General features: G+C 39.1%; 1 protein-coding gene across 12 annotated transcripts in view; it reads right to left on the minus strand.

Moving 5' to 3' along the window:
- KLF12 (Kruppel like factor 12) overlaps window positions 1–18989 on the minus strand; it is a 453886-nt gene that overhangs the window by 75944 nt on the left and 358953 nt on the right. For all 12 annotated transcript variants that reach the window (XM_017951303.3, XM_031655900.1, XM_017951311.3 and 9 more), the window contains one exon: window positions 4989–5051. In XM_017951303.3, coding sequence (XP_017806792.1) covers window positions 4989–5051 — 63 coding nt within the window. The remainder of the gene's footprint in view (window positions 1–4988; window positions 5052–18989) is intronic.

Here is an 18989-nt window from a genome sequence, read left to right on the forward strand (position 1 = left end):
TATATCCCTCAAAAAGATTCCATGAAGTCATGTCTAACATTTGTAACTGTATGAATATAAATATTTAAGTTCACTGTAGCACCATAGATCCACACTAAAACATTAAAGTGTGAAAAGGCTCTTCCTGCCCTCCACAAAAATTTGTGACACAGAACTTTTTCACACCCAAATGTGAAATATGATTCACACCCAGAATGCATCATAATTTGCCTAGAGACTTCATTAACACTGGAGCATTTTTGTGTATATAGCTACATAAAATCTTAGGCACATCAGTGATAAATAAATAATAATTGAGACTGGTAGTGGCAGCATCTAATTGGTTAGAGAAAACTACAAAATTACTTCAATTTTACTAACGACAATTCCTACATATATAGTTTTTTCAGAGAGTCTCGCTCTGTTGCCCAGGCTAGAATGCGGTGGCACAATATACCTCACTGTAGCCTTGAATTCCTGGGCTCAAGGTTCCTGCCTCGGCCTCCTGAGTAGCTAGGACTATAGATGCATACCTCACGCCTGGCTTATTTTAAAAAGTAAATAAAAAATAGTGAGCTGGAGTCTCACTATGTTGCTTGGCTGGTCTGAAACTCCTGGGCTCAGGTGATTCTTTAGCTTCAGTCTCCCAAAGTGCTGGGATCACAGGTGTGAGCCACCATATTTGGCCAATGATTACTATTAATAATGCTTTATTTCCTATGTTATCATATAAATGGCCCATAAAGTTTGCATTATGTGACTCCCACTACCACTGTTACATAACAGCCCTTGATACACGTTTTAGGTACACAGCACAATCACTACCATCACCATTATCAAGCAACGACACATGTCCAAGTCCTTTAAAACCTTAAAAATGGAGCAGGATAGAGTGAGAAGTGGAGAGAAAAAAAGCAAGTGATGAGCATATATAAATGTGCATGTCTTTAGAATACGAACATGGATTCTGGAAATTTCTGGAGCCTTAAGCCAACTTCAATAATTGGTTCACAGATATTTCCCACTATACACCACCCTGTCCTATGCCAGCCTACACAGACATAGCAAAATGTAGCTTACAGATTTCTGTCATGTCTTTAGGAATAAAACAGCTGAATATGACCTGGAAACAGTTGCTGTCCTGTGGGTTTGATATCAGGATATAATCGTTTCAATTAAAAAGAACTGCCAAGAAGAAAAATCTATCTTCACATTCAACTCTCTAATAAGAAGTTTTCTACATTTGCCTCAAATGCAGAAAAACAGTTTTTTTCTGGCATTATCGTATGCAAGAAAGAGTGGCAAATATTCTAAAAATGGTTTATAACATGAAGGGTAGTAGAATATGCCACTTAAAAATTTGCCACTTCGGCATAAGAATTATTATGAGCTACAGGCAATGAAAAAGGAGGAGACACAAGAAAAGGTCTCTGCTCTCCCTCCTTCTACCAGGAAGGGCAAGGCAATCACTGGAGACAACTCTCCTATATCAGCCCAGAGACGGCATCAGAGGAATCTGCACAACACATCTCACTATCCCTATCTTCCATTAGTGTCTCCCATATATTTACCTTCCTATGATTTTACCCCCTGGAAGCTCAAAATCCTTTTGTCTTTTTCACGTCTCTAAAAAACTTTTTTTTTTTTGGGTTAAGATGCTATACAAGTCCAAGCTCTAACCAACTCTCTGGGTTACTCATTCCCATGCGCATGTAAATACACATGTTAATAAACTTCTGTTCATTTTTCTTTGCTAATCTGTCTTTTACCAGTCTAATTTACACAGGGCCCCAGCCAATAACCTAAGATGAGTAGAAGGAAAAGAGGTTTTTACTTCCCTCCCATCGTCATTGGAGAAAGGAAGGCATGCTCGCCTCCATTTAGGGCCAAGGGTGAAGGAAAGAGGAGTGGTCTGATGAAATAGAGAATGAAATTCACATGGCTGAACCCCAAAGGCTTCATCAGTCTTCAAATCAGTAAATATTCCTAGTGCGTGGTGGTACTGAGGGGACAAACTTTCTGATGAACAGAGTTTATGTCTGGCCTGGCTTGCTACCTTTAATTAATTCAATAGTAAGTGAGTTGTACAATGATCTGGTATTTGTTATTGGGGTGCTAATATACCCTGCATGAAGTTCTTATTGCCATTCTTTAATCCCTTGGAGTTAGCAGACAGTTATAGCAAGCCTGGCTCCACTCCAATATATGTTGCTGGACCTCTTAGGCCCTGGCACTCTCATCTCCTCCCTGGGTATGTGCAATATTACCACACTTTCAATTCCAGAGGATTTTGTTTGCCTTATACAGATATTCATTTTCTTCACCTTCAGGGGAAATGTTCCCACATGAATGAGGCCAGCGGATGCCACCTCTCATAACAATATTATGCAGAAAACGCTAGTTAAAAGTTTAAATGACCTTAACTTGATAATAAACACTGGCTTGGGAGCTCAACAACAGCCATAGGCTTTCCCAACCTACTGATTTTCATACCTTACCTATACATACCTTAATAGTGTTAAGTTGGAGGCTTTTCTTCTTTTCCTGAACTTTAACTACTTATTTGATGAACACAATTTTTTAACTGATTGGGGTATTTTCTAAGTTACCTTCAAAAAAATCACCGTTTCTCCTTCTTAAATACAGTGTTTCCAGGTTGAACCCAAGCCACAGCCCAGCTAGTGTTGAACTTGACATCTAATCCTACAAATTACCCAGCTGATAGATGGGGGAGAGCGACTATCACTTTCCCTTCGTCTTCATTGCCAACACGAGTCTTTAAACTTTCTGAATTTTCAGGGCCAGTATTTCACAAAGAAATAATAAGTGTTTATCACTTTACCAGAAGTAGAGGCTGGGTGATTCATGGGGCTTCTTCCTAACCAGGTGATTTATTTCCATATACTAGACTCACAGTATTTACCTAAGGAAGATTCAAGATAGTATATATCATAGAAATCTTAGCTAGCTCATGACCAAATAAAGTACACGTATTAAATTCATGTATGCTCCTACTAGAGTCAATTTGGAATTATCTCCAGGTCTTTCTATGCATGCATCAATCTATAAAGGAAACACTAGCTCAACCCTGCTTTTCTTACTAATTCTAGGTCTTTGCTCAAAAGCTTTCTTCTTTGGGATGGATTTTCTGACAGTCTTGTTCCTTCCTTTATATTTCACCCCCTCCCGAGTATTAACTCTCAAATTCGTCTTAAATAAAGCCACTAACTTCTCCTTCTAAACATTATATTATAAATATATCTCCTTAGAGCATTACCCATAATGTATATTATGTGCTTGTGTGATATCGTATATGTGTCTGTGTATGTGACATTACACACACACACACACACACACACACACACACACACACACACACACATCTGCCCTGCAAGACAGGTAGGCTCTTGAGGATAGAAACCATGTTTTATTTATCTTTCTAATCTAGTGCTTCTTACAGTGCCTGGAACTGTAAATAAATGTTGCTGAATAAATAAAAGTTGAATTTTCTCAAGGCTAGTAGTAAACATCACTTTTGTTTTTCATGGATTACTTCTCTGGAGATACAAGTGGTTTACACTTACTAAACAAATAACATGCTATGAATTATGCAGGAACATCATTACTTCAATACTTCAGAGAGGAAAAGTCAAGAAAAGAAACTGTTATTTACTTCATGTTTTACACTTAGCCATTGAGAACCAAGTTGCGGAAACTGGATCTCATACCTGACAATTCTGTAGTCTACCCATTAGCTTGTGGTGTGCGAAGTCAACAACAGACTGGATTTCTCCCTTTCCTTTTACGTAATGACCATTATATTATTATCCCCTTAGCTTTTCAAGCTGGACAGGGGATAATATGCTTTAGCAATGGTAAGAAACCAGGAAGGATGCCCCGGCTCTAAGGCAAGGTATAAGCAAATGACTGTATCCTCTGTGCCCCATTTCCCCCTCTGTGAAAAAGAAAAGCACAATATTTAACAACATCACCAAGCTATTGTGAGAATTAATTAGATTTAATGGGGGAAGGGAGGTGAGCTGATTAGGCATGATTCAAATTCAAAGTGTCATTATTCTGTGTCTAAAAATAATCTTGATTTAGGAATAAAATTAATTTGGAAGCTCAATCTTTGGTAATCATCTTGCCATACTTAAAAAAAAAGGCATAGTTTTAATCAAAATCTCATTCTAACTATAATTCAATGAAGTAAAATGGAATTTCCATTCATCTTTGAAGTAATACAGCCATAGTTCATTTTTTTTTGTTTTTTTAATTTTTCTTTTTTTTGCTTAACAATACATTGTGTTAAAAGGTTAATTTTGTGGAAAGGAGTAATATAACCAAATACACATATTGAGCCTACATTTTTGTTGTTGCTGTTTCACATGAAATATTTGTGAAACACTTTAAATCGCTTCTCTAAAGAATCAATAATCAATGTTTTCTGGTTGAAATAACTTTTCAGGTTGTTTCTGCAAAATTCCATCTATATTTTTGTTCAAGAACCCATCAGTTAAAGAAGATCTTGGTACTCCCCAAATTAAAAAAAAAAAACCAAAAAACCAAAAAATCCTGGATATTTAAGGCTACGGCAAGGAAAAAAAATCACTGAGGTTGTAATCCCCAAAACCAGTGTAACAGATTCATTAACTGTGAAAATCTTTGTGAGAAGTTGAAGTTGGCATCTGAGAAATAGCTGGGACTACATATCTTCGGAAAAAAAGGAAACATTCTTTAAAACAGGTAAGAGTTTATAATCTTAGGAACTTTAGGTCGTATCTGTTTTAAAAAAAGTTACACAGGGTTTTTGGTGAATGAAGAGTTTTGGCTGGAAAGGAACTCTATCTATATTTATTTCGAACTGTCCAGAGGAAAGGAAGACCACATAGTCCAGTTAGCAGGAATGCACTCTGTATAGAGAAGTAGGAATTCTCTTAATTTTAACATAAGCCCTATTAAAATTTCCCGTAAGACCTACAAATTCTCATATTAGACTGTATACTCACCAAGGAAACTTTTGATTATTCATTCGATTTCCCCGGACCCTTGATACTGGGGACGGATGTACCCTGTAGACAGATGAGAATAATCCAGTTATTGAAAAAGCATATTCCCAATTGCAAATTTAAAAAATGGCATCTGTTTTATAAATAATCTCTTTTAGAATTGCTTAATACAAAATCCCCAGAACTTGATCCACTCTTAGTAAATGATGCAATTAAATTCCTATGCCTGCAAATCTGTGGTCCTTTTTTCCTTCTTAACCACTCTCAAGACAACAGGTCTGTCACAATGTTCGCTCTGAAGACTCCCAGAGGCAGGACTGATGCACTCATTCAGTCCAACAAAAGTTACTGAATACCTAACCCTTGCCAGGTACAAGAGTGGGTAAAAGTTATCTAAGGTATGGTGCCTGGGTTCAGTAAGCCCTCTTTATACCTATTCCCATGAGGGTGGGCACAAAGAGGCGTCTAAGTGCCCCCTCTTTCATTCTACCATATTTAAAACTCTAGGACGCAAGACAACGTCATTCAAATATGCTGCGACAGAATCTGCGGGCACCGGGGAGGAAGGAAGGGTGAATAGGTACTCCTAGGAGGAGTTCATTCTGGAAGTGATGCGCTACCACTGGGCTTTGAAGAAAGTAAAGTCAGTTCAAAATTTTAGCCAGATAAAGGAGAAGTGAAGAATATACTGCTTTCCAAGCTTCCAGGGTTGGACTCATCCACTGGAAAGAGCTTAAAGCTTCCGGAAACTGCTGTTATCTTCCAATCAAAGCCTAGCTAGTAAACCTCCGCCTCTTTGTGGGTCACTAACTGGCAAAACAATACGCCCTACTTCCGGCTGCCAGCTTCCTGTTATGGTCTATCTTTAGCCAGGATTTGTGAGATCTAAGCAGTCTTAGCTTATATTACCTTCACCCTTTATGCTTCATACATTGCTCTTATTTACAAGAAGAAAAATGGGGATTTAAAACTGGTCTTAAAGTCCAGTTTGTAAGAAACTCAGCTCTCTAGTTATTTAGTAAGTAAAAATCATTCCGAAACACATAAAGAAGTTCCAGCCCCGCCTAAGGGCCAACTGCAGTCTTTCCCTAAACCCAGAGCCAGACTGCACTTTGCACTCGGAAGGCTTATTTCTTCCAACATCCCTTATTAACATTCTTTTCCTTACAGTGCTTCTCAATGGCTGCTGCAGCTGAGCTGCTCAGCACAGATTTTCTGCTCGGCATGGGGGAGGGGGTGTTAATTATGCAGAAAGATGGAGAGAGGCCAGACAGCCCCTCTGGTGAACTGTCTCATTCAAGCACGGCCCACTTCCTGCTGTTTTGCAGCTACAAGGATCACCTGTTGGTCTTGGCGTCCAGCCAAACTGGGGCCTAGTGGAAATGACAGACTCAGCTAGAAATGAAAGCCAGTTCATAATCCAGTATCCCAAATTGGACAAAGAGGGGGGAAATGCAATAAAAGTACATAAAAATTGTACGAAAGGTAGCAAGCGTAATTTTTTCTTTTATTCTTTTACTTTCTTACTTTCTGTCTGCTTGAAATACAATCCTTAAAATGGATATTTGAGCCAAAAAACTTCTCCCCGGTTAAAGCCCCCTGACCTAAGAGGAAGTGCAAGAAATTCTCCTGAACTTTCCCTATACCCTCACTGGGGTATCACAATCCTAACTATTTAAATAAAGTTTAATCAGCCCCAAATACTCACAGTTCTTTAATTTGTCCTCTATCCTTTAGACGTTTACTTTTTTTATATTGTCCCCTCCTTAACCCTAGGAGTACAAAGAAACTACTTCATGAAACTTCCACTGGGTGAAGTTTAATGACAAAAGTATTCTCTTATTGATGCTGTTTATTGCATACATTAGTGAAGAAAAAGAGGGTCTGTTTAATACATAATTACAACATTATCTAGGTATTTGTATCTTTTAGGAAAATTTCACTGATCCATAGATCAAATACTGTAGATGGAGAATTCCTATAATGGTTTAGCAGTCTCAGGAAAAGAATTCCTTAGGAAAGTCTTTGGAAAAGAAGTCCTGATTGTGTGTGTATGAACGAATAATTACAAGGTTTCCTAAATTAAAAAGGTAAATCAAGAAAGCTTTATTTTTGTCCTCAAAGGGAAGAAGTACACTGATAACTTGGCCCGTACTTCATCTGATAAAGTAAACCATAAGCCTTGCACTTTACCAACCCCCTAAATTTTATTTCTTCAAAAGGATATGGCATGTTTTTTTGAGCTCAGTCTTTAAACTGTGACACTTTTTGCCATCCTCTTTTGCCTTCTTTCCACATATAGAAGCCAGGCAGGTAGCAACGTCAAAACCTCAGTAGGAGAAACCACCACCTAATCTGCATGTCATGCATTATTCATGACCTCCTGATTCCTGCACCTGCATCTAGGCAGGAAGCTTGCAGGGAATGTTCATTATTCTTCCCTTAGCCTCACACAGGCTCGATTACTGCTAAGCCACTTTGTTCTGTAACTAAGGGTTTCAGGCCTTAGTACTAACTGCTGGATGTGGAAAGAAAAAACACCACGCTGAAGAAAAGGGCAATCTTGGTTGTTGTGTAACATGTATTGAATGTGCTCTTCTGAGACTGACAGTTTGTCAGGTGGAAATGCTCACATTTGATGATTTACATTACATAGGGAACAGGGAAGCTATACCATTAGGGCCATGTGTACCAATTGTTCTATTTATATTCACTTACTCATCTGGAGCAGACAGCATGTTTATAATTTTACCCAGTGCAGAGCTTAATTTAGCTTTCTTGCTAAGCATATGAGAACTTTTTAGATGACTTAATACAAAAATGGCTCTTTCTTCTTTGGGTATAAGCACCAAAGAACCTAACCCTCAAAACCTTGCATCTTAATGACTACCATTTATAGCTAATCAAGAGAATACCATCACTTTGGTTTTCAGTGTTTTCATAAACCTACCTGAATGGCACCCCCTGGTGACTGAAGGTGGGACGAAACACCTTGATCCCCAACACAAATCATCAGCCACTCATTAATTGCTGGGGAAGGATACTGGTCCCACTTTACGATCTGCACCACAGAAAAGCTGTGATAATGTAATGCAATCTTATCATCCCAAGTGGAATCAGGATGAAGTGGTTAAGAGTGAAAATTGTGTGACCAGCCTGCCTGACTGAATCCCAGCTTCACTGTTTACCAACTGTGTCATCTTTGGGCAAGTTACTTAACCTCTCTGTGCCTCAGTTTCCTCATCTGGGCAAATGGAGGTAATAATGGTACCTATTACCTAGGGCTGCGACGTTTAAATCAGTTAACAGCTATAAAATCTTTAGAACGGTGCTCAGTACTTAGGAAGCAGTCAATACATGTTAGCTATTATCACTAGCAGTGCTGATTAGACATGAAAGGATGGGAAGATAGAGGATAGAGCTGGACTATCCAGGTAATTCCAGGGGATTAAGATTACAAATCTGCTCTACAGAGCCTGCTGTCTTACCTACTATGCTTATACAACTTTATTAAAGATGAGGAAACAAACCAAGAAATAAACATGGACAGAGTAACACAAACCAAAAACTATGGCTTATAAGGTATGGCTTACTCTCAGGCAGCTCATTTTTCTGTTCTTTATTAGAAGATCTATCTTCTGTGTACTAAATTGCATAGTATTTAAGTTATGACCAATTCAAGAACAAGAGTAATTCTGGCAATGCAAATTTGCACCCGTTTACAGAGCCTTTACTATTTGCTTGACATTATGCTAAATAATTAAAACATAATATCTTAATTTATCCTCATGTCATTACTGTCCATATTTTACCTTTGAGAAAATAGGCTTAGAAGATTAGGTAACTTGCTGGGGTCACACAGGTAGTAAAGAGAGAAGTCAGGATTTAAACAAAGGTATGTCTGACCTGACATCATCCTACTCAGGACGATGTAAGATTATCATGTGATACTTATATATATTCCCTCCAGCCAGCCCAGAGGATGTAATAAGATGAATTAGCATCAGTGTCTTAAATAGGAAATTTTCCCTGTATTTAAGCCCAATTGAACATTTTATAATATAAGTAGATATAAAGTGGAAGGAATGGTTTTCTTGGACTAAATATGAAGCATGTGGGTACTTACAAGAAGTACAGTCGTAATAATATACTTTATCTCTTTAACTGTTTATGAATGTTCCTTGTTATATTAGCACTGTATTTAAATACATAATGGACAACACATGTAAATTTTAGAGGGCAGAAATTAATTCTAGCTATATCCATGCTTCCTCACATTCCATTTTCTCTAGAATCCAATGTAGTTGGTGTCCACACCCCTCTGATGAAACCACCCTCATCACAGCCATCAACAGTCTCCATGTTTTCTAATCTGATGGGAATTTTCAGTCCTCAACTTCTCAAATTCTCAGCAGCCACTGACATAACTTATCACTCCATCTTTGAACAGCTTCTTTACTCAGCAGCCAAGACATTCTTCTGGCTTTCCTCCTTTGTTTCTCCTTTGCTTGAATCTCCTCCTCTCATTCTTTCAAACTCTAAATGTTGGCATGGGCTAGTTGCCACTTTCCTATGACCTTTCCTCTGCACTATTTAAACTCACTCTGTAGCTAAAAGAGGCTCCAACATAGCTACCTTCATGACCTTCCCACCCATATCATCCTGACTCCCAAATGTCTACCTTCAGCCTTAGATCTTCTCTGAAAACCAGATCCAGGATTCTTAATATCAACCTTGCTCTGAAAAAAAAAAAAAAAAAAAAAGGTGTTCCTTCCGGTATCTTCTCAATTTCAAAAATGGCGGAATTATTCACTCAGTTGCTCAGGCCAAAAACCTTAGAATAATATGTGAGTCCACTTGTGCTCACACCCCATAAGTTAGAGAGGCTATTTCATACTGAGAAGAATGAGAATAAATGATTATTCCACAGACCAGTGAAATCTTTCTTGTAGGACATCACTCATCTAGCAAGATATTTTATTTCAAGATTATAAGAAATTATTATGTACAAATAGTTCTTTTTCTAAATCCATTTAGGTTATATAATCATGAACCTATATTTTAATTAGGTTAATGATTAAATTATTATCTATACATTGTGAAAAGCATTAAACCTAATATATACTTTAACAACTCAGTTTACTACATTTGCTGAAGAAAAGATTAACCTAGAAATAATTCCACAATTACTAAATACCAGAATTTTCCTATGCAGAATTATGTAAAAGACAATTTAAAAATATTTCTTGGTATTGCTTTCTTCTTACACTCAGTTATATTGAATACAAGTTCTCCTGATTATTCAGGTTACTCTAGATGTTATTTTAACATAAATACACTACCCATGACCAAATAAAAATATGAGTGTGACCAGTGTTTAAATTCAGTGGGCCCTTTTTATTCTCAGGTTTTCCTCAGGCCAGTGATTAAATGACTATTAGAAATGCCATATATTTTTTAAAGGTTCTCCACCTGCCTTTATACTAAAATTTCTCTCATGAAAAGCCATTTACGTTACTTTTAGAAAAGTGGGCTGAACTTAAATACTATATGCAATTAATATGTGAATTTTTTTTTTTTTTTTTGAGACTGAGTCTTGCTCTGTCACCCAGGCTGGAGTGCAGTGGCACCATCTTGGCTCACTGAAACCTCTGCCTCCCGGGCTCAAGCAATTCTCCTGCCTCAGCCTCCTGAGTAGCTGAGATTGCAGGCATGTGCTACCTGTAATGGCTAATTATTGTATTTTTAGTAGAGATGGGGTTTCACCATGTTGGCCAGGCTGGTCTCAAATTCCTGAACTCAAATGATCCTCCTGCCTCAGTCTCCTAAAGTGCTGGGATTACAAGCATGAACCACCATGCCCAGCCAATATGTGAACTTTTTTTTTTTTTTTTAACTGTTTACTATAACTCTTATTCTAATGCCATAGACACTGAAAGAGAGAAGTTAAACTGTGTTAAAAATATAACATTTTGAAGGAAACATTTATTTCTGATATACACCAAGAGAATGAGGAATTCTAAAAAGAGCATTTGGTGTGCAATTATAATGTATTAATTAATCCTAGCCCTATCTCCCATCATCCCCACTTGCTCTCTCTGGGGCAGTGACACTAGATGTTCTCCTCTCTCCTTGCTAAGCTGATTAGCTGATGCTCAACTGTAAGACGCCCTCCCTAACCTCCAGGTCTTGGTCAACTTGCTCTGAATTCTCATGGCACGGAGTACTTAGCATGGGTTAACTCAAGGTTATATTTGTTAGTATGTTTAGTTTATTTAACCTGTCTCCCCAACTAGACAGCATATTCCAAGGGACAAGGGAACTTTTCTCTTTTTGCTCACTGTCATATCTCCAGTACCTGTTACTGAAGTAGGCACTCAATAAATAGTTGTTGTATGATTGGCCTGATTTTCCTACTAAACTACAACTTCCAGGATGGATGCAATGACCATATCTGTCTAAGAAACTATTGCATCCTCAGAGCTTAGCATAGTGCATTGTCCACATATAATAAACATGTGGCACAGACGCATAAACATTTGTTAAACAATGAGTATCGAAAAATATAAAAATGTTTTAGGTTTAGAAATTTGAGCAATCTCAGTGAATTACTTACTGAAAACCTCCAGAGCACCTAAAGCATCAATAATTGAAAATTATTAATTCAATCCAACAAACTTCACTCAACAGTTACTATGTGCAAGGTCTTGCATTGTAAGCAAAATAGGATCCCTGCCCTCAAGCAGCTTACAGTCCAGTTGAGATAAACAGGTAGTAACTATTACAAAATAGGATAGGAAAATTCGAAGAGATTTCAAATTTCATAAAAGTAAAAACGGGGTTAGAATGAATTAAACTGTGAAATACCAGAGGTTTCCAGGAGGAAGAGACTTTTAGGCTAGGACAAAAAGAATAGGTACAATTTTCAGAGGCAAAATTGAACAATGGTAGGAAAGCACTCCAAGAAGAGGAGCTAAGTTACTCATCTAAGTATGAAAGTGAATTCAAGGTAGGAAGTGAATAATATGGCATGGCCAGAGGGGAAAGATTCTTGGAAGTATTTGCGGGAGATAAGCTTGATGTTAAGATGGGATTCAGATGCACATATCAATACATAAATGTCTAAGGAGTTGGGAACTGGGTCACAGAGCTGTGCAGCCATATCAGCCTTTCCTCTATTGCTCAGAGCCATATATACACCCTATCTTTTACTTAACCAACATTTATTGTACACCTATTACTCATTAATTCAAATATTAGTTGAATCTCTACTGTGCCAGGCATTGTTCTAAGTTCTTAAGTGTGTTCCAGGCTCCTACGTGCTATGAAGTGTGTTAGGGGAGAGGATACTACCAGGATTCAAACACAGTCCCCGACTTGAAGAAGCCAGCACTGCAAGTGAGCTTAGACAAATAATTGACCATGATGGTGCCATGTGATTAACAGCCACAGGGGCAGATAAACGGCCATGGGGCACCCGAATTAAGCTTTGGAATAAACATAGGAGTTTCCCTAGGACAATGAATGAGGTACACTTTAAAGGATACATTTCTCAGATGTGGAAAAGGAAAGGGGAATTCTGGAGATACAACAAAGCAACACAGGGTGGAACCGTGTCCAATAGCAAAACCATAAATTGGTGTAGACAACTAGAGGAAAGGGTTTAGTAAGCCTGGAGGGGCAGGAGATTACAGGTGTTGTGTGTTGTGGTAAATGGTCAACTCAAACAGAATTAAAGGACAGCCACCAAAGAATTTTAAGATTGGAACTGGCACAATCAGATTTGTATACCAGAAAAATCACCTTGGCAGCAGTACAGAGGGTGGCCTGAGGGCAATGCAAGGCACAGGAGGCCATGGGAGGACACCTGCAATAATGTCACAAAGCAGGATTCAGATGGACATAGCGGGAATGACGGTGTGTCAGGGGAGGAATGAGAAGAGGATGGACACAGATTAGGCATTATCGGCAGGACCTGGTCTAAGTATATGTGAGGTGTGGGCAAGTGAGGCAGAAGTAAGGTAACAATTTTTGGATGACATCCAGACTTCTGATGTGGGTAATCAAAGAAGCCAATACACGGAATAAAGGAGGAGGATCATGTTTCTGGATTTAAAAAGACTACAAGTTTCTAACTGTCAGATGCACATACATATCTGGGGTTCACCAGAGAATTCTCAGAAGAGCCAGAGACCTGAGTATCCTTAGCATATAAATCATAGGTGAGCCCTGAGCTTCATGGAGGGAGTATTTAAGTGAGAAGACCACCAGACCAGGGCCAGGACCCCAGGGAACAGGACATCTTGATTGACTTTAAACCTCTCTTCCCACTCATACAGAGAATACCAGGGATCTCACCGGATGGGAGGTTGGAGTTTCATGACTCAGTTCAGTCTCATATGATCTCATGACCAACATCAGGACAGAAAAGAGAGTGTCTCCACCCTTTCTTTGATGTCAGAAAGGCAAAAAACAATCTGCTTTTCCTTCAGTGTTGCTTTGAGCAGTCATTAACACCAATATCAATTCTGTTAAACAACCCAGAAACCCAGGAGTTACCCTGGTCTGAAGTCTTTCCATATCCACCAACAGGGATGCCTATGACACTATCTCCATTCTATCTGTGTTCTGTTTCCACAGCTACCCACCTATTTTAACCCATTCCTCTTTTTTACCACCTCCCCTAATCCCTTGGCAGCACTATAGCATCGTGATATTTTTCAGCTCCACTGTCCCTTTAATGGCTTTCCACTGCTTTTGAAGTTGACCCAAGTCTCAATACGGCCCGAATGCCTATTGGCCAGCACTCCCCTCTCCAAGCTTCACGATGCTACAACATCCCCTTCTGTTTCCTGTTTCTTGCTCTCAGCTCAGTATCTGTGCACATGCTAGTCCTTTTACTCACAGCCCCCCTTACCAGCCCCACCTAGTTTACTCCTATCCCTTGCTCAGCTCCTCAGTTCAAATGTCACTTCTCTCTCTCCAACTCACCAAACCGGATCATGTCTCCATCGTACAGATTCTTATCATTCCCTGCATTGCCCTTCACAGCACTTATAAGGCTTGTAATTATATGGAGAGTGATTATTTGATAAAAAGTAAGAACTATTTCTCCTTAGCTCACCACTTTATGCCTAGTACCAGGCCGCATGTCCAGTACAAAGTAGGCACACATTACGTTACTGCTCTATAAATAAAAAGAGATGATAAGAACTCACAATAGTAGCCTTATTTTTCCTAAAGATGTGTTGCTGCAAAAATCTGAAAAAATAAATGTCAATATATGTGTGTGTATATATATACAAACTATATATATAAACATTAAAAAGATAAAGTACAAAATATAAGAGAAGGTGAGTGAAAAATGATGTACCTTAAAGAAAAGCTTTGGCCCTACAGGAGATGTGGGTTCTTTGGACCTGCATCGGCCTACACCTGGAACCATCCCAAGCCAGAATGTCATGGCAGATCCATCCGTCACTTCCTCACTGCCAGAGAAATTAGTGGACACAGTGGAAAAACTGGTGAAATCCAAATGAGGTCAGTAGTTTTGTTAATTGTTGAACCAACGATAATTTATTGGTGTGAGTAATTATACTATAAGGATGTAAGATATTAACATTAGAAAAACTGGGTTAAAGGTATGTGTGAGCTCTGTAATAATTTTGCAACTTTTATATTCTAAAGTTATTTCAAAATAAAATAAGTTTCAAGTGCCAGGGCTTTGCTGGGATAATAATATAAGCAATACAGATCTATTAGAAATTATTTTTTCTATGTTTTATTTTGTGATATAGTTTTTCATTCAACAGTTATTATCAATAACACTCAACCTATACATGTTTACAAATATAAAGTATATGTGTGTGTGTCTGTGAGTGCATATATATGTACCTTCTCTCTTACTTTTTTTTTTTTTTTTTTAAGATGGAGTTTTGCTCTGCACCCCAGGCTGGAATACAATGGCATGATCTCGGCTCACTGCAACCTCTGCCTCCTGGGTTCAGGTGATTCTCCTGCCTCAGCCTCCTGAGTAGCTGGGATTACAGGTATGTGCCACCATGCTCGGCTAATTTTTGTATTTTCAGTAGAGACAGGCTTTCGCCATGTTGACCAGGCTGGCCTCAAACTCCTGACCTCAGGTGATCCACCCACCTCGGCCTCCCAAAGTGTTAGGATTATAGGCATGAGCCACTGTGCCTGGCCTATCACTCTTTTTTTAAAGTAAAAACTCATTAATCCCACCTTTAATGGTTTTTCGCATGAACTGAGTACAGAATTACTAATAAATGGAATGCTGAAGAGTGGTAGAAAGAAAAGAGTAAAAGAAAAAGAGACAAAGGCATTTCCAAAGATTGATAAAATAATGCTATGGTAAGTTTTGGGGAAATTTAGATTATGTGTACAGAGAATACAACCTATATCACGGAACTGACATTCATCTAGGTTACACAGATCCCAAATTTTACTTTGACCCGAGATATCCTGATAATTGCTTCGACTTTCCACTTTCCTTTTCATGGATCTAAATATATATTATTTTTCACTGTTCAGTAAATGGTACATTAAGGTTCTAGTTCTTCATTACATGAACTGAAATAGTTTATTCAGTTGTTAGTGTGGATTGAGTTGGAGACATTTCATGAACTGGCAGACATTCTGACTGGTAGTTACTCTATTAGTCCCACTGGTAACACCATTTATTTGGTGAGCTCTGTTGAGAAAAAGTAATAAGTAGTCGAGGAATTACTTCAAATGCCTTTGCGATCTCTGGCTGCATTAATTTTGAGATGCCTCATTTAGGCTATAAAAAGAGGCAAAGTTAAAGTATGTAATACAGACATTTTGTCACCTCAAATTGGACCTATTACAATTTAGCATTCTCTCAAGAAGGTGTTATAGCTCACTAAACTGTATCACTTTTTCTTTGAATAGGACAAAATTTTACATCATTTGGTTCACAGGCATAATGCAAATGGCATAAACTAGCTTCTAAAGATGATAAGCCATCTCTAAGGAAAAAATATAGCTTACATTTCACTTTCAATAAAATTTCAAATGCTAGAAAACTTTCAATCTATTAATTAAATGTGACTATTATTATTTTAAATAATGTGTTAAAAAGAAACGGATTTATGTAGGTGTGTGTGTATTTAAGTCCCAATTTGTTTTTCTTTAAGTGGACACCAAATAAATCAAAAGGAACGGTGTCCAAGAGATGGATTCAGTACTGAATCACAGAGCAGTCTGATCCGTAAACAGCTGTAGTAGCAGTTTCCTCACTGCCAATACTGACAGCCAAGAAGCTTGGAGAACTTCAAGGCAAAGAAGCCAGGACCTGACCTACCAGCTTATACTGAGACACTTTATTTCAGGAGTTGGCATCTGAGTGTAAGAGCTGCCAAACACATAAATCAGTACCCACAGGGCTAAAGGTACTTGTGGAGATTGGCAAGAAGCTTATAAAGTATCACATGCCAGCCCACCAATAGGATTGGACAAATTGCAATGCACCCACCATACAAGCACTTTCAAAATGCACTGGGACTCTCACATTTGATCAACATCATTTATACTGGTCACACTCAAATTCACCATTCTCCCCTCTGCCCTACTTCCAGCCATTGGTATTTGGTTTCCACTGCTTCATGTAGCACAAGCCAAAGAGGGTACAGAGTCTACCCTGCAGAAACACATATTGGTTATTACTGTATTAACAAAATAGCCAAATTAAAGCCCATCTGGTTATTTTGGTTATTTCTGATATGAATCCCTACATCACTGTTCTGGTTGCTTATGAAGCACTCTACCATTGTGATTGAAAAAAAAAATACATGAACACGAAGGAACTGATTAAAATGGATTAGGCATTCCCACATTAAATGCACCTGCCAGTCAATTTAGGTAATATTAAAGAAATCTAAGATACAGCCTCTGATCTTAAAAAAAGACAACAGTCCAATTGGGGAAGTATACAATAGTTTCAGAAAGGCTAAACAACAACAGTGTAAGATTAAGAACACCCAATTCTGTAAACAGAAGAATAGTTGGAAGGCAGCAGATAACTAAACAGTAAAGAAATCATGGAAATATGATTACTTCAAGAGGTCAGAGGAGAGAAAAATTTCTTCCAGTGAATGGTATGAGATTTGGGCTGGGTCTCCTAAGATACAACTTTTGTGCAGGCATGGAGAGGCAGCCAGGTATACGAGTGAAGAAAGATGTACGTGCAAAAAGGAAGAGGGGACGATTGGTTGAGCGCATGACTACCTTAGTGGGAAGAAGGAGTTCATGCTAAGGGAGTACATCCCAGAAGGTAGAATGTCCTTGATGATGCAATCAATGTTCTGAGATTTTTCTCTCTTGAAAGTGGAAGATTTCACTTCAGATGAATAATGTACAAGGTAGTGTCATATAAGAATTCAATGGTGGCTGGGCGTGGTGGCTCACGCCTGTAATCCCAGCACTTTGGGAGGCTAAGGCAAGTGGATCACCTGAGGTTGGGAGTTCAAGACCAGCCTGACCAACACGGAGAAACCCTGTCTCTACTAAAAATAGAAAATTAGCCGGGTGTGGTGGCACATTCCAGTAATCCCAGCTACACAGGAGGCTGAGGCAGGAGAATCGCTTGAACCTGGTAGGCGGAGGTTGCAGTGAGCCAGTATTGCACCATTGGACTCCAGCCTGGGCAACAAGAATGAAACTCTGTCTCAAAAAAACAAAGAAAAAAAAAATTCAATGGCAACGGGTGTGCAAAAGGCCTAGAAATGAAAAAGACTAATATCCAGGTAAACTTTCCCTTCCTCCTCTTTCTCTCCCTTACTCTGTCTTTTTTTGGAAGAAAACAGAAGGCCAGGCACGGTGGCTCACGCATGTAATCCCAGCATCTTGGGAGGCCGAGACAGGCAGATCACCTGAGGTCAGGAGTTCGAGACCAGCCTGGCCAACATGGTGAAACCCCATCTCTACGAAAAATACAAAACAGTTAGCTGGGCAGGGGTGGCGCATGCCTGTAATCCCAGCTTCTTGGGAGGCTGAGGCAGGAGAGTCATTTCAACTCGAGAGGCAGAGGTTTCACTGAGTCGAGATCATGCCATTGCACTCCAGCCTGGGTGAGAAGAGGGAAACTCCGTCTCAAAAAAAAAAAAGAAAAGAAAACAGAAGCCACACATTTGTATGTTAAGTCAAAGGAGCGAATGGAAAAGGAGAGCCTGAAAATGCTTGAGGGAAAAACTGAGTGACAAAGAATAGGCATGACAGTGTTCCATGACACTTGGCAGTTACACAAACACAAGTGTGTTCTTAAAGCAAGAGCTTCCATGAACTTTGTACTGTGCTATGAGTTTCTTTTTTGTTTTTCTTGAGACAGGGTCTCCCTCTGTATGACTCCAGTCATAGAGGCTGGAGTGCAGTGGCACAATCACGGCTCTGCAGCCTTGACCACTTAGGCTCAAGCGATCCCTCTGCCTCAGCCTCCTGAGTAGCTGGGACTACAGGCGCCTGCCACCACGCCCCACTAGTTATTTTATGTTTTGTAGACATGAGGCGAGCCTCCCTATGTTGCCGAGGCTAGTCTCGAACTCCTGGGCTCAAGTGGTCTGCCTGTCTCAGCCTCCCAAAGTGCTGGGATTACAAGCATAAGCCACAGCGCCTGGCCTGTGCTTAGAGTTTCACTAGAGAGCCTCACCAAACAACAGCCTGTCATGTAAGTATTATTCTCACTTTGCAAACAAGAAAGGCAAGCTTAGAGAGGTTATGTACCTAACCCAAGGGCACATATCAGGGTTGAAACTCAAGTCTAGGCCTGAGGGACTCCCATGCCACACTCTTAAACAACACCTTACTTTGTTTATTTTATGAGCAAAGACGCAGCTCTTTTAAAAAATGTTAAGTAGACATAAGCTAGAATGGTAGAATGTGTGGCAAATATTATAGTTTCATATTTACCAAACAGTGATGCTGCTTACAGTCGAGGATTATGTTTAGAAGTCATAGACTAGT

This window comes from Papio anubis, chromosome 15, assembly GCF_008728515.1.
Source record: "Papio anubis isolate 15944 chromosome 15, Panubis1.0, whole genome shotgun sequence".
Classification (NCBI taxonomy): domain Eukaryota; kingdom Metazoa; phylum Chordata; class Mammalia; order Primates; family Cercopithecidae; genus Papio; species Papio anubis.